At 42.5% G+C, this 15,290-nt stretch overlaps 1 protein-coding gene across 3 annotated transcripts in view; it reads left to right on the plus strand.

The window, feature by feature from the left end:
- Positions 1–3,233: 3,233 nt before the first annotated feature.
- Positions 3,234–15,290, plus strand: part of Ttc17 (tetratricopeptide repeat domain 17) — a 102,271-nt gene continuing 90,214 nt past the window's right edge. For all 3 annotated transcript variants that reach the window (XM_055599920.1, XM_055599931.1, XM_055599938.1), the window contains exon 1: positions 3,234–3,560. In XM_055599920.1, coding sequence (XP_055455895.1) covers positions 3,402–3,560 — 159 coding nt within the window. In that variant the 5' untranslated portion in view covers positions 3,234–3,401. The remainder of the gene's footprint in view (positions 3,561–15,290) is intronic.

The raw sequence follows: 15,290 nt of genomic DNA on the forward strand, positions 1-15,290 counted from the left end.
CATGAGGGCATAGGCTAATACATGGCTTTAGTCAACCAAATGAACATGGAAGGTAGAGAAAATTACAAGTCAGTCTTATCCCTAGGCTCTTTGTATCTTCATTTACTTCTTAACCCTCTATCACGTGTTCTGCTTTAATATCCTCTGCCTCACCACTATCCAACAGTGAGCTGAAATCAGAATAAGTCCTCCCTTTAAAGTGCTTTTCTCGTGCAACTTACTACAGTGAAGAGAAGAAAATAGCATTTAGGTTGGGATTTATAATTGTTTTAACTCACTTCAAAGGGAAAGCTACTTTTGGGAGGAATTGAAAAATCCAGCCAAAAACTAAATATGGATACTGAAGATGAAAGAATATTAGCATAAGACATTCCTCCCCCTTTTAGCTGCTAATAGTCTAGATTAAATGAGCAAAGAATTTTAGGACAGACTTAGATGGCCGTGGTCAACCCTGCTTTTTCTAATGCTGCTTGTACTTGAGAACAAATGAAGAATGCACTGATCTAAGTATAGGACAGAAACTTCGACCTCCTTGCAAAACCTACATTATATCCTTGTTTCTAGAGTTCTGCGTGTTTGCTCAATGATACCAGTTACCCTCAGAATATAAAACCAAGAGTGCTTTGGGGATCTTGCAGATGTAGTATAACATAGGACATTCCCATCTGCCCTGGAGGAAAAGTTTGATTGGCTCTTAATATGTTTGCTGCCTACCTGTATGATATTTATTTTTCCTAGTTTTACTGTGTATTCTGTCTCACTAGACTAGGCCTTAAGAACCTTTGCAGAAATTACTTGAGTTTTATGCTCAAAATGTAGAAAATGCTTTCATGAAGTAGTATGGTATGTCGTTAGTGCTACATTCAGTGGCAAGAAATGAAAAAAAGGACACAAGAAAAGGATAGAAAGGGATAATTCTCTCTTTTGGAGATACCTACAGCAGGAATGGGCTTCATACCCATACATCCTTGTAAACAGAATATATACAACTTTCATCTATATTTTAAGAAGACTGATTTAAAAGAATCCACTAGACTATAGAAGAAACATGTAGCTATGTCCCTCCTGAAATTCTGTTATTTGGCTAAAGGTATTTTGCAAATGTCATTACAGTCACAAGCTAATTTGAGGTTAATTTAAAAGGAGTAGATGATTCACTTGGATAACTTTATATAAATACTTTGCATACAGAAGGAAGTCAAGAGTTTTAAGCAAAGGATTCATTCTCTTGGCAGCCTTTCCATGTGGAGAGGGATACATAGCTAAAAACAGTGGATGTTTTGTATTAATGGACAGTCAGAACTGACTGTTTTGAGACTAGAAAACCCAACCAGGCCAAACCACACTTGGGTTCCATAGAAACTGAAATAATGGTTAAACTGTGGTCGTTAATTACACAACAGAAAACCATGGAGAGCTCTCAAGGTTTTAGAGAAAACCTTGTCTCAAAGGACAGGGATTATGATCCTAGGAAAAACAAGTGGATGAACTGTTGAGTTTGTAGATGCTGATTCTGCCTCCTTTCCAGCGGTTAAATGCCAGAGAAATTGCTGATAGCTTAAATATTAGTGATTCTATTCAACCATTCATCCTAGGGTTTTGCAGCCAGGTAGGTGTGTTAAACATTTATTAAATGATGGGCTAGAGATACATAGCTAATTAGTAATGTGTATGACTAGCATAAGCAAGGCCCTGGCCTCAGTCCCTAGCATTGTAAAGAAAAAATTAGATGATGCTACTTTCATAATTTTATTTGCAATAGATGACTACACCTAAAAAGATACTGGAAAAAAAATGGGATTTCATCATTTGTCACTACTTTAAAATTCAGTTACACTCCTTACTGTTTATATTTAAATTCAATATGACCCACAAGAATCCGATACAACTTGATAACAGCATCACCTTTACCACACTTTGAACCAAGCCTTTTTTTACCTGCTTGTTGCTCTCTCCTCTACACATACACTCTTATTACACTCTCACTGTCTATACTTTAATTAACTTGTCAACATCATGGCTTATGTTTCAGAGGTCATATTTCTGTGCCCAGGCTCCACTACTGTGCAAAAGTATGGTGTATATGTGTTTGTGTGTGAGAAATGCATGCCATGAGGATCCCCTAGAGCTGGAGTTACAGGTGATGAGCCTAACACTGGTCCCCTGGAAGAGCAGGAAGTGCTGTTCAGCCCTGAGCCATCTCTCCAGCCCCAAGTTACACCTTTTTAATAAAAAAAAAATGTTCATCAGTACTCTAAGAAGAGCTGCCCTGGGAACTGGGCCTGGTGATTCATACCCATAATACCAGTATCTGGAGGTTGACAAAGGAGAACTTAAACGCCTGCGTGGGCTGAATAAATTCTAGGCAACTTGGGCTGCATAAGGGGACTCCATTTCAAAAACAACAACAAAAAAAAAAAAAAAAAAAAAAAACTGCCCTCAGAAGAATTTAAAACAAATATAAAGAATGTCATGGTCTCTAGTCCCATAGTATGCGGCAGATGTTTGTTTTCCTGCAACATACCAATGTAGGGAGGTGGCAGGGCACTATCCTCATCCTTTCCTGAACAGGAAAAAAAAAGCATAACAAACTTCCATACAAAATGATACGCCATACTAGTAAGCAGCCCTGAAATATCCGATAGAGGCTGGAACCTAAGCTAGTCAATAGCCCACCTGTTGGTAGTGTGCCTCTAACTTTAATAAGCAAATCAATCACCTGAGACAGTCAGCAAGGCATGGGGGGAGGACGGAAGAGCCACAAGGGCCGAAAGCTTGCACATTTAATACAGTCCCAGGAGATGCCAATTTCGGGGCTCCTCACCTAGATCTTTAGCTAAGACTGGAGTTGCCCACCAAAGTCCACGAGACACGTACTGCTGATAAGGCCCAGAAATATAAGTACATATCGCTTTCCAAACTTAGAAAGAAAACAAAGCATCTATACGGATCATATATGTTAACTACAGCTATTTTTTTTATTTCATTTGACACGCATTACGTGTGCGACGCCTGACACTCCAATACGAGCCTTATAAAAATGCCTCTCAGACAGTTGGAAAGCATACCTTTTATTGCACTACCAGAAACAAAACTTACTTTTAAGAAAGAACACCACCCAGTCTTCTCACGTGTCTCAAGCTTCACCTGGCCCGTTATTATCTCCCTCTAGTTCCCACTCTTGGAGATCATAAAGCCTACAGGAAAACGATAACTAAAAAGCAGTTTCCGGCGCTGTGGTGTGACAGGATCGGTTACCGCAACCGAGAGTAAAGTGCCGGGTCAGTGACTGCAGCACTCTTCGGGCTCCTCCTCCCGCTCCAGAGGCGACCTCCCCAAGATGGAGGACGCCCTGGAGTAGCTTCCGCTTCCGGTGTGAGCGGCCCGGTCGGGGGGGCAAGATGGCGGCGGCAGTAGGGGTCCGCGGCCGGTTCGAGCTGCTCCCTTGCTCCGGCCCAGGTTGGCTCCTCAGCCTCTCCGCTTTGCTGAGCATGGTGGCTCGAGGGGCCTTGGCCACTACGCACTGGGTCGTCACGGAGGATGGGAAGATCCAACAGCAGGTAGCGGCCACGGTGCCCCCTCTCTGCCCGTACCCCGTGCGGGGATCCCCGAGCCGGGCCCCGGTGTGGCTCCTCGCGGCCCCGCCCCCAGCTCGCCTTCCCACGGTCCCGGCGGGCGGGCCAAAGCTTCCTGCGCTCAGATCTGGCGCCACCACCTCCCCTCGGGTCTTCCTGCCTGCCCCTGGCTCCGCCATGGGGAACTTCTCAGCCTTCCACCGTGGGGCCGCGCGCCGTCCCGGAACCGGCCCTGGGGAACCGAGACTTGCTCTCGGGAGGTTAAGAATCGCATAATCATCATTAACAGTTCTACCTTTGGAGCCTCTGGGCGGCCACCCGCGTGCCACCATCTCTTCCCCGAGGAAGTAGAAAGCAGGTGGCAGTGCCGGGGAATGCGCGAGTCCCAGGCCAGTGACAGCCAGGGTAGCTTTTGTGAATGGATCACTTAGCGACTCCTCCAGTCTCCTCTCCCGCTTGGTAGGATGTGTTTCAGGATGTGGTGGTTTTAGGCTGTGCCGTTAGCCAGGTCATTAGGGGCTCATTAAAGATAACCCATTCTTGCCCCTTCTGAAGGAATGCCAGAAGATGCCTCTGGTGGCGTTGCCTGCATCATCCAGCAGTTAAATGCCCTCCTTTCCCGCTGTATTTTATATTGCTTTTTACCTAGTTCCAGTGACCCAGCCCGGCACTCAGCATATGCAGTTGACTAGATTACTGTACGCTTGAACTGATTTCTCAGAGGAGAGACCGCTTTTCTTACATAACTTTCTGATGCCTGCATTTGCGTTTATGCTGCTCATGCTTAAAGAGTACGTGTGCGCGCGCCTGCGTGCTCCACCACAGAGTCTTGGAAACTTAAGGACTTCCAGTGCTTGGAAAAAAAAAAAAAAAATCAGAAAATGTCCAGCAGACATTTAAAAAGTGAAGTGTGTACCCCGTGCAATTTAAGCATACTGAACTCGTTTTAACGGAAGTTGTCAGAGATTATTGATCCTTTGCTCAACTGTAGAAACACCATTGCAAGGTTTATTTTTGTTCAAGGTGAGACATTTAACCGTGTGGTAAATCTAAACAAACATAATTTTTAAAAGTCAGACCCTGTCTGTCCCCGAATGTTTACTCGCATTTATTTTTATCTGACTTCTGTTTTAAAAGCTTTTCTTTTTCGTGGATATTAAGTTCCAGCTTAATTTTTATTAAACTCAGGCAGAGGCTTAAAAAATGTTGTCAGAAACACTAGAAAATACAGTGAGGCTGTCTTTTTGACATAAATTAGAAATCCTGTATCCATCCTCATTGTTTTCATCTTTTGTTTGCTGCTGGTGGTTTTTCCTGAGGCCCTCATGGAGGGAGACATTGAATTAAGTCACTTATGCTGCAATTTGGGGAGCCCTTCTCTTATTGGTTCTTTTGCTATATTGTTTCTGGCTGCAGCTATTAATACTGTATGACATTGATGTCTCCTTCCCATTTTGGTGTCCTGCCACTCAGCTGAAAAAGTAACCCATCTGAAAACTGACTGATTAATGGAGGTGGATTATTTTTATGCTGAATATTGAATGGGAAAGTCAGATCGGGTTTGGTTTTGTTCATTAACAAATGCCTTCTTTTTACACATTGGATCTCTGCCTTAGAGGGGAATATAGGAGCATTAGTAACATCTCTCAGAGAAGGGCCAAAGCTTCTGAGCCTCTGCAAGTCATCCCTTCAGTAAGTAGTTAGACTTAAAGATAAGAAACCAGGCCTTTTTTATTTGTGTCTTTTTTAATGGCCCTTTTCATTGACTTTTTCCAGTTCTTCACTGCAGGTTAACAGTTGTAACAGTGAGTTCTGGCAGTCATGAATTTTACTCTATAGGAAATAAAGTTGCAGACGACAGTGTAACAACTGGACAGTAGGTGTAGGGAAGATGGATTTAAGAGGAAATAAGTACAAATAAATTAAATAGGAATTGGATATGGTGGGCAGCATTTGAGTTGGACTCCAGTAACTATGTAACTTCTTTCCTGGCAACAAACTGAATTCAGGCAAAATCTAATAAACCTATTATTCTATTGGAAGACCCATCAGTTCTGTACTGCAGGTAAATCCTCTGTCCTTAGGTGGGTTGAGCTGGGGCTTCAATCAGATCTATACCCCTGCAGGCAGCCTCTTCACAATGAAAGCTGGGGTTGCTGCTGGCAACAGTAGGTGTTCAGTAAATACCATGGAAAATCAGTGCTTCTTTCCATAACTCCTGATTCGGCTAATAATCGGACCTCCTACTACTGAATTACCAAGAATGTAGTCTAGGCAATCCTGGAACTGGGGTGTGAAGAGAATGTTCCGTTTGCTATGGATTTTTGTTGTTGCTTTGGTTTGGTGTTTTTGTTTTTCCCTACCACAGACAGAGAAGGGTTAAGAAAAAGGCTATCTATACGTTGTGAGTGTTTTCTCAAGCCTGGGTTCTGGAATACCTCTTTATCATTCATTGGCCCCGTACCTAGAAACCAGAAGGAACATCTGTCTTGATTCTCTTTTCTGTTGCTGTAGTAAAATACCCTAACAAAGACACCTTAAGAGAGAAAAGGTTTATTTAGTTCACTTTTCCAAGTTATATACAGTCTGTCATAGGAAAGTGGGGAGAGGTCAGGGTAGCAGGAACTTAAAGCAACCCGTTTGAAGCAGCAACTCCAGTTACACCCAATAAGTTAAACATGTATGCTGGTGCTCAGCTCACTTTCTCCACTTTTATACAGTCTAGGCCCCAAACTCAGTGCCCACAGTGGTTGAGTCTTCCCATCTCAGTTAACAAAACCAAGACAGTTCCCCAAGACATGCTCACTGGCTATCTTAATCGAGATAATCCATTATGGAGATTCCCCAGTGGTTCTAGATTGAGTCAAATTGACAAAACTGATGATCCCAACTTTTATCTCACCTTATTTAAGCAAGAGTCTTTAACTTGGAGTTGGCCTGTGAACTAGATGAGTGTGTGTTATTAACCAGTTAGCATGAGGCTCTACTGTGTAATTAGGCCAAGAAATCCTTACATCATCCTTAGGTGTTGAAATGGGGCTACGTAGTTCAGTTCAGTGGTATACACATCTGTAATCCTAGCACTTGGGATGTGGGGGCAGGAGAGTCAGTAGTTGCTTATCATGGACGATATAGCAAGCTTATGACCAGCCTAGGCTACACACAGAGGTGTGCACACACACACTTCAGTTAGAGCCTATGTTCTGTAGGCAACTTCTTCATAAGTTGCTGGTTGATTTTGTAAATAAGCTTCTAGACAATATTTTCAAATATTTTTATTTTTTAATTTAAATATAATTACATCTTTTTTTCTTTCTTTCTCCAACTCTTCCCATATAACTCTTTACTGTCTTTCAGATTCATGGCCCCTATTTCTTTAAGTGTAGTTAAATACTTTTGTTGTTCAATTTTGATGTTCTTTGCTTAACTGAGAAAAACAATGATGAACAAGAAAAGCAAAAGAGAAGAACGAGAAAGCCAGGCGATATAGACAGGGCTGACAGCCATACTGCTGAGCAGGGCTTACAATCAGCTGTGGGCCCAGCAGCTGTTGTAGTTTGGAGGCGACCCTGCTGGAAGTGAACAGAATGCATGCTGGTACTGAGGAACATGAAGGCTTGCCAGCAGGCCAAGCCAAAAATTAGCACAGCTTTGCACTCCTGAATGGAGAGCGGTGCCTGTGTCTCAGTTATACTCTCTGATGGCAAAAGCTAAAACAACAGACGTTCCTGTGTGTGGCTCTATAGCCGATAACTCAAAATAGTGGTGTGTACAGACTCTCCTTTCCTCCCGTTCGCTTAAAGCCTATCCAGTTGGCCTTTCACTCCTCTTCCTTCCTCTTCTTTATTCTTTCTCTTCCTCCTCTTCTGCTGGATCCCTCTTTCCTGGGTGACTCTTACTGACTGGTGTGCTGCCGTGACTACTTCTTCTATTTCTATTTCTATTTCTTCTTCTTCTTCTTCTTCTTCTTCTTCTTCTTCTTCTTCTTCTTCTTCTTCTTCTTCTCCTTCTTCTTCTCCTTCTCCTTCTCCTTCTCCTTCTCCTTCTTCTTCTCCTTCTTCTCCTTCTTCTTCTTCTTCCTCCTCCTCCTCCTCCTTCCTCCTCCTCTTCCTTCTCCTCCTCCTGCTCTTCTTCTTCCACCACCACTACTACCAACACTACCAACTTCCTTCTCTTCCTCCTTCTTCCCTCTCTTCCTCTTCCTCTGGATACCTTTTTCCTTGGTGACTCTTACTGGCTGGTGTGCTTCCATGATTAATTTTCTCCTCCTCCTCCTCCTCCTCCTCCTCCTCCTCCTCCTCCTCCCCCCCCCCCCCCCCCCCCCCCCTCCCCTTCCCCCTCCCCTTCTGCTGGATCCCTTCCCTTGGTGACTCCTACTGGCTGGTGCTCTCTTGCTCCCCCACCTGATGATCTCAGGCAGCCTCCTGCCATAGAACTTGACCTGTTGAGATCTTCCAGATATTATCTGAGCTCCATGACTCCTGTGCACTTCCACTCACAATGGCATCACATGTAGAGCATGTCTTAAACCCAACCCCACCAAATTGCTGAGCCCCCAAATCCTGGTGTTTTTCTTGACTCTTTTTATTCTCTTTTTCATTGCCAGCCAAAAACAATCTGTCACTTTTACTTCCAAAGTGCTTCCCAACCGAGCCATTTCTTTCCACCTCTCTTCTGCAGCACTAGTCTCCACTGACTCTGCCTCAATCCTGCTTTGACGCTAATACTTTTTTTTAACATTTTTAATTTTTTATTAATTACAGTGTATTCACTTTGTATCCCCCCACAAACCCCACCTTCCTCCCCTTCCAATCCCACCCTCCCTCCCACTTCTCCACACATGCCCCTCCCCAAGTCCACTGATAGGGGAGGTCTTCCTGTCCTTCCTTCTGATCCTAGTCTATCAGGTCTCATCAGGAGTGGCTGCATTTTCTTCCTTTGTGGCCTGGTAAGGCTGCTCCCCCTTAGGGGGAGGTGATCAAAGAGCAGGCCAATCAGTTCATGTCAGAAGCAGTCCCTGTTCCCATTACTATGGAACCCACTTGGACACTGAACTGTCATGAGCTATATCTGTGCAGGGGGTCTAGGTTATCTCCATGAATGGTCCTTGGTTGGAGTATCAGTCTCAGAAGAGACCCCTGTGCTCAGATTTTTTGTGGTTCTGTTGCTCTTCTTGTGGAGTTCCTGTCCTCTCCAGATCTTACCGTTTCCCACTTCTTTCATAAGATTCCCTGCACTCTGCCCAAAGGTTGGCCATAAGTCTCAACATCTTTGATACACTGCAGAGCCTTTCAGAGGCCCTCTGTTTCAGGCTCTTGTCCTGTTCCGTGTTTTCTCCTTCTTCTGATGTCCATCCTCTTTGCCTTTCTGAATGGGGATTGAGCATTTTAGCCAGTTGATGCCAATTCTTAACTGGTCTTCTCACTTCACTTGTGCCCCCAGATGGTCTCTTCTCCCTGGAATTATTGAAAATGTTTTGTTTTTAAACACATATGCTCACATCATCCACTCTGAGACAGGAAGGAAGCAGAGAATATGGGAGCACATTCAGTGGTTTCCTATCACACATAAAGATGAAAATCTGGGTTCTGCTATAGTACAAGGCCCAAAATACCAGAGACCTGGCCATTCTCCACTCTTCTTAGAGATGCTGTGTATCAGTCTTCACAGGTTTGGGGCTCTTCATACCAAGCAAGTGTCTACCTTTTGACCTCCCTCTCCAGATACCTACATAGCTCAGCCTGCCTCTCCTTTAAGGTCTGTTCTTATGACACCTCTTCTTACATATCTAAAACATCATCGCTTCCAACACTGTAGCCTTCCTCTGCTTTAGTCTTCATAGCACTCACTGCTGGCTCTGTTATTTCCTATCTATGTGAGAAGGCACCAGCTTTGTTCTCCTGATGAAGTAACCCCAGAACTGAAAACAGTGCTTGGCACATGGCATACACAGAGAATACTGAATAAATGAGAAAAGTGTGTGTGTGCATACAGTGTTTTTACCTGTAATATCACTTGTGTCAGCATACTCAAAGGCCACCATCATGTTAGTGGTCTAGAGCAGGGACAGTGCATTTACTTGAAAGTAACAAGAGAATTCATTGATTCTCCCTGTTACAAAGAAAATGTTTGGACAAGCTAAGTCCTCTCTAGGAGCACTGTGTCTCTGAACAAGAGTTGTAAGATGCTGCCTGGCCACTTCAGAGTGAGTTTTCTTCCTCAGAGTTCCTGTGTATTTGCAAACACTTAGGAATTTCTCTTTTAAACGTACAACTGGGAACATTTTGTCTGATGACTAACTTGCCAGCTTAAAACCAAGGCATCTGTCCACAATAGAAATAAAAAGCTTCCCCCTTGGTTAAGACTGATAGCAATCAGCTCTATGAATATTCTATAGTGTATTTAATCAGTGCTCTTGGCAGGCATTTAGATTTTCCAAGATTTTTACTGTCAAACAATGCTGTGGCAAGTGAGTGTGATCATATGTATATCTTTGCAGTTGACTAGGAGTATTCATAAGATGAATTAGAAATGGAGTTAACTGGTTTAAATAAAGTATTGAGCTTATTTTCCTAGATATTGCTAAATGATTATGTCAGTATTTGAAAATGCCCAACAGTATTTAGGAAGTGTGAAACCTTTGTTCATAATCTGAACTCAGCAAAAGACCTTGCTTTGCCCTTAGTTAAACAGCACTGTGGCCATCAGTAGGAGTGGCAAAAAGCAGCCTTCAGTTTCATTTTCATGTCTTCCTGGAAATTTTAAACCTTTATAGTTAATATGTATTGCATCCTTGTTGGGATTGCAGTAAAAGAAGTCAATAGTGTTGATTTCATCCCCGGAGCAGTGAATTAGTAATGAGGTTGAATTACATCCAGCTGCCTCTTTTAGGCAGGGATTTCCATCATAAACTAGCAAAGTCATCCCCAGTCCATTGAGTTTCCTGCCACCTCAGTAACAGTACAGCTCACTGTACTGTACTTGCACTGATTGTAGTGTCTTTTCTAGGAGTGTAGTAATCCAGTTATCTCACTAGGAATTTTATCTGGTATTATATCTAGGCTTTTGCTGCTGTTTAAAAAAAAAATCACAAACTTAATAGTTTCAAACAACCCAAAGTTATTACCCTCCAGTTAATGAGGCAGCAAGTCCACCCTGAAACTCACAAGTGTAGTCCAGAGGACAGCAGTGCCGCGCACCCTCCCGGAGGCTCTGGCCAAGGGCCACCTTCCCTGATGGCTGGTGACTGCCAGTATGCCTTGGCTCTTGGGCCACTTTCATTGCATCTTCAAAAACCAGCAGCAGTGCATCCATCCCTCTAACCTCGTTTCTCTCCCTGTCTGTCTCTCTGACCTCAACGTAAGTGTGTGTGCACATGTGTGCACACGTGCTCCCTGTTCCATGTAATTACACTTTACCCACCTCATATCCAAGCTGTGTTCTCTGTCTTAACTAAGACAGTCTCATTAGCAACCATTCATCTGTTTGACATCTTAATTCTCATCTGCCATATAGCATAATATATTTAAGATTAAGAATTACAGCATGGAAATCTTGGTTGGGCCCTAAATAAGTACGGTGCTCAGTACTTATTTACTGCTTGAATTAAAGTCACATCTGAGTTATATATAAAATAGCTATCTTTAATATAAACAGTTATTGGGAGGAAGAGGCAGGAAATCAGAGGTTCCTCATTCTTAGCTACATAGGGGTTTGAGGCCAGCCTGTCTCAAAGAAGGAAAATAACAACTACAGAGCCAGCTACATTGTTTTCATATGTGTTTACAAGAGCTTCATGACAAATACAGAGGAGAAATAATCCATGACTCTTGTCATCTCATCCAACATTTTATTTTCTTTCCTTGTAAAGTTACAATTAGTGTAGCTGAAAGGGTTGTTTCTCTATTTGCCCTGGGGCATAAATCCTAAAATATAGTTTAAGAGTTATGTATTTGTTGTTTATGTTGTAAATGTTAATTATCTTGCTTATCAATCAGAAAGATATTGTTTGTTTGACATGAATGTTCTTACAAATTGGCTACAACGTTGGAAACATTCAAATCTAGAAAATAGCTATACAGTATACATGTCTGAATTATGTGATATTAGGCAGTTTTACAGCCATGGTTTCTAGAAACTGCAATAACAAGAAAATAAAATCGAGTTGAGGATAAGCTTCAAAGAAGGATAGTGACAATAAAATTCATGCGGTAGTCAGGATTCTTGTTTAATTTGATGCTTGACAATTCCTCAAACTAAGACGAGTTTTAACATTCTCATTAAAATTATACAAGTCCTCTAACAGCAAAAATTACAGCAAAATAATTGTCTTAAAGTATGTATTCAAAGGATAGGAAGATGGCTCCATCCATAAAATGCTTGCTGCACAAGCATGAGGACCATAGTGTGGTCCCTAACACCCATGTAGAAAGCCAGGCATGGTGGCTTGTACTTGCATTCCCAGTGTTGGGAGGATGGAGACAGGCAAAAAAAAAAAAAAAACAAACCCTGAAGCTGGTCTGCCAGCCAAATCAGTGAGCCCTGTCCTTCCTTAACAGAGACTGGCTCACAAAACAAAGTAGATAGCTGTCCTTGGGAACAGCACTCTAGGTTGCCCTCTGCCTTCCAGCATGTACACGCACACATGCGTACACACAGAACCACTCAGACAGTGGCACACATGCACATGTCTGCGGGCTGGTGAGGGTACACACACTTGTGCAAGTTTTCACACTTAAAGTCAAGAGTCTATGAAGTAAAACTCTTATGAAGTAAAGCTGAACTGATATTTTGAACTTGCAAGTCCATGAAGGGTTTACCTGGAGGGAGTGTTTGTGGACAATCTTGACAACAGACATTCTGCCTGCCTCAGCTCCTTCCTTTAAAACTCATCCTGATTACCATTGTATTGACCTGGCTAGAATCACAGGTGCAAAGGTTCTTTGGCCAGTCCTTTGACAATAGCAATTTCAGATAAGATTTGAGGAGAAAGGTAAGGTCCAGAAAAGACAGTAGCTAAGTATTTTTTGAGGTCTTCTCCCAGGACCCACAAGAACTGTCTTTATAATTTGCTAAGAGAAAGCCGTCAGACATCTTCAGAACTGATACTTGTCATTACAGTTTGTATAAATTAAGTAAGGCAAAATTGTTTCCCAGTACTCGAAAGTTTGATGTTTATAAAGATAATGTTCTTTTATACTGAAGTTATAATGATAATGAAGTTTATCAATTTAAGTAATATGCACTCATTGTTGAAAAGACAGGAAACACAACCTAGAGCCCCACTAACTAGAACCATACTTTTAAAATATTGTATAGAAACTATCAAATTTAGAGTGAAGCAGGAGAAATATTTTTAAGTGTAAAAAAAAAGGCCAATAGAGAAGCCACAAAGAGATTAAAAATGTATTCACAGTTATTCTCATGTTCTTAAAGGTTTATGGAAACTACCTGTTGGTAGGAATTTAAGTTGATTCAACTATTTTGGAGAAAATTCTCCAAAACCATAAAATGCTTTCCCTGTGACTTAGACACACTATTCAAAGGGAAGAATATATCCAGACAGCTGTCCAGAGAACGTGTGTGGAAGAACACTCATCACAAATTTTTTTTTTTTTTAAGGAAAAGAATGAATAACCTAAATTTCAATAAGAAAGTGGGCCTTATTAACCATTAGCTAAGTGTGGTAATTCCACTACTTGGGAGGCTGAGGTAGGAAGATTTTGAGTTCAAAGTAGTCTGGCTACACAGTGAAAACCTATCTCAAAACAAAGTATTAACCACTAAAATTGAGGTTAAACTGGGGATACGTCTCTGTGGGTAGAATGCTTGCGTCCATCCCCAACACTGCAGAAACTATGGTGACTCACCCCTGTAATCCTTGCACTTGGAGGGGGATCAGAATTTCCAGGTCATCCTCAGCTTAACAGAGACCAGCCTGGGCTTCGTGAAACCTTGTGTCAAAAATAAGTTGGAGTTTGGAGAGATGGTTTCATAAGTAAAGTGCCTTCCATGCAGTCATAGAGACCTGCGTTCCACACTCCAGAACCCGTAGGAAGGAAAGTCTGAGTGCAGCAGCCCATGAGCACAACGCCAGCACTGGGAAAGCAGTTAGGGATCTTGCTAGCCAGGCCATCTTGATTAATTGGGGAGCTTCAAGTTCAGTGAGGGGTTGTCTCCACAGTTCAGGTGGAGAGCAGCTGAGTAAGATTCCTGACATGGAACTTCTGCCGTGTGTGTGTGTGTGTGTGTGTGTGTGTGTGTGTGTGTGTGTGTGTTCAGAACACAAAAATGCAGAGGGGAGGGGAAGGAGGAGAAATGGGGTGATAGCTTGGTGAGAAAAGTGCTTGCTTTCTAGGTATGAGGACCTGAATTCAGTCCCCAGAACCACATAAAAAGTCATGAATAGTAGCACATGCTTGTAATCCCAGCACTGTAGAAATTCAGGAGCATCCCTAGAACTGGGTGGCTAGCCAGAGTAGCCTAATTGGCAAGTCCCAAATACCAGTATGAGAGTCTAAAGAACAAGGTGGCTATTACATGAAATGTGGTGCCTAGAGCTGACCTCTGGTCTTCACAGGCACTTGAACACAAACATGCATACCTGCATGTACACACAGTAAAATTAATGCTTCATCTATTCATTGGGAGAGACATCCAATAAAGAGGGCAGAGGTGTGGACGGGGGTTATAAGACACTAAATATTATTCTCATTTTTAAAAATTATTGCATTGGTTGATTAATTGGCTGTGTTGGAGAGTCTCTTACATGGATTATGCACATGTCATGGAGATCAAAGGAAAACTTCCAGGAGCAGCTTTTCTCATCCCTCCACACAGGTGGACCGTGATGGAACTCAGTTCATCAGAGTTGGCAGCAAATGTCTTTACCTCCTGAATCATGTCTTGAAGCTCATATTCTCATTTTTGTAAAGATAGACAGTGGGGAGGGTAGAAGTTATCATAACATATGTAGCTAACAGTAGATATCACTGAAGGTGAGATTTCAAGTAATTTTTATTATTTTCTTGAGTATGTGTATTTATGTTTGACGTACCATACTTAGTTATAATCAGAAAAAAATAAACTGGAACTTTGTTAGAATTAAGACACATGCAAGTGGAGATGGGTCAGCAGGTAAAAGCACTGATGGTCAGGCAGAGGACCTTGGTTCTCCCAGCACCCACCTGGCAGCTTTCAACCACCCATAACTCCAGTTCCAGTGAATCCTATGCCCTTCCCTATCCTCCTTGGGCACCAGGCATACAGAAACACATGCAGGCAAAATACCCATGTACTTAAATTTTTTTTATTTTATTTTTTTGTAATTAAGAGCTGTAGGGGAGAGCTTTGAATGATACACTGAACAACTGAACTACTTAGAAATAGCCATTGCTTAGCTGGAGCAAATGGACAGTTTAACAGAAAGTGTGTGTGTGTGTGTGTGTGTGTGTGTGTGTGTGTGTGTGTGTGTGCGCGCGCACACACACACACACACACGTGTTCATGCTTGAACATGTGAGGGAAGGTGTACAGGTGAAAGCCAGAGGCCATCCTACAGTGTTGTTCCCTTTTTATTTTCTAGACTGGGTTTCTTCCTAGGGCGGCTGTTGTCTGCCAGGGATCTACCTGTCTCCACCTCCCTAGCACTGGGATTACAAGCACGCGCCCTCCCCGCTGTCTTTCTATAGCTAGGTTCTGGAGCTTGAATTTAGG

This window comes from Psammomys obesus, unplaced genomic scaffold (assembly GCF_907164565.1).
Source record: "Psammomys obesus unplaced genomic scaffold, mPsaObe1.curated_primary_1811, whole genome shotgun sequence".
Lineage (NCBI taxonomy): Eukaryota > Metazoa > Chordata > Mammalia > Rodentia > Muridae > Psammomys > Psammomys obesus.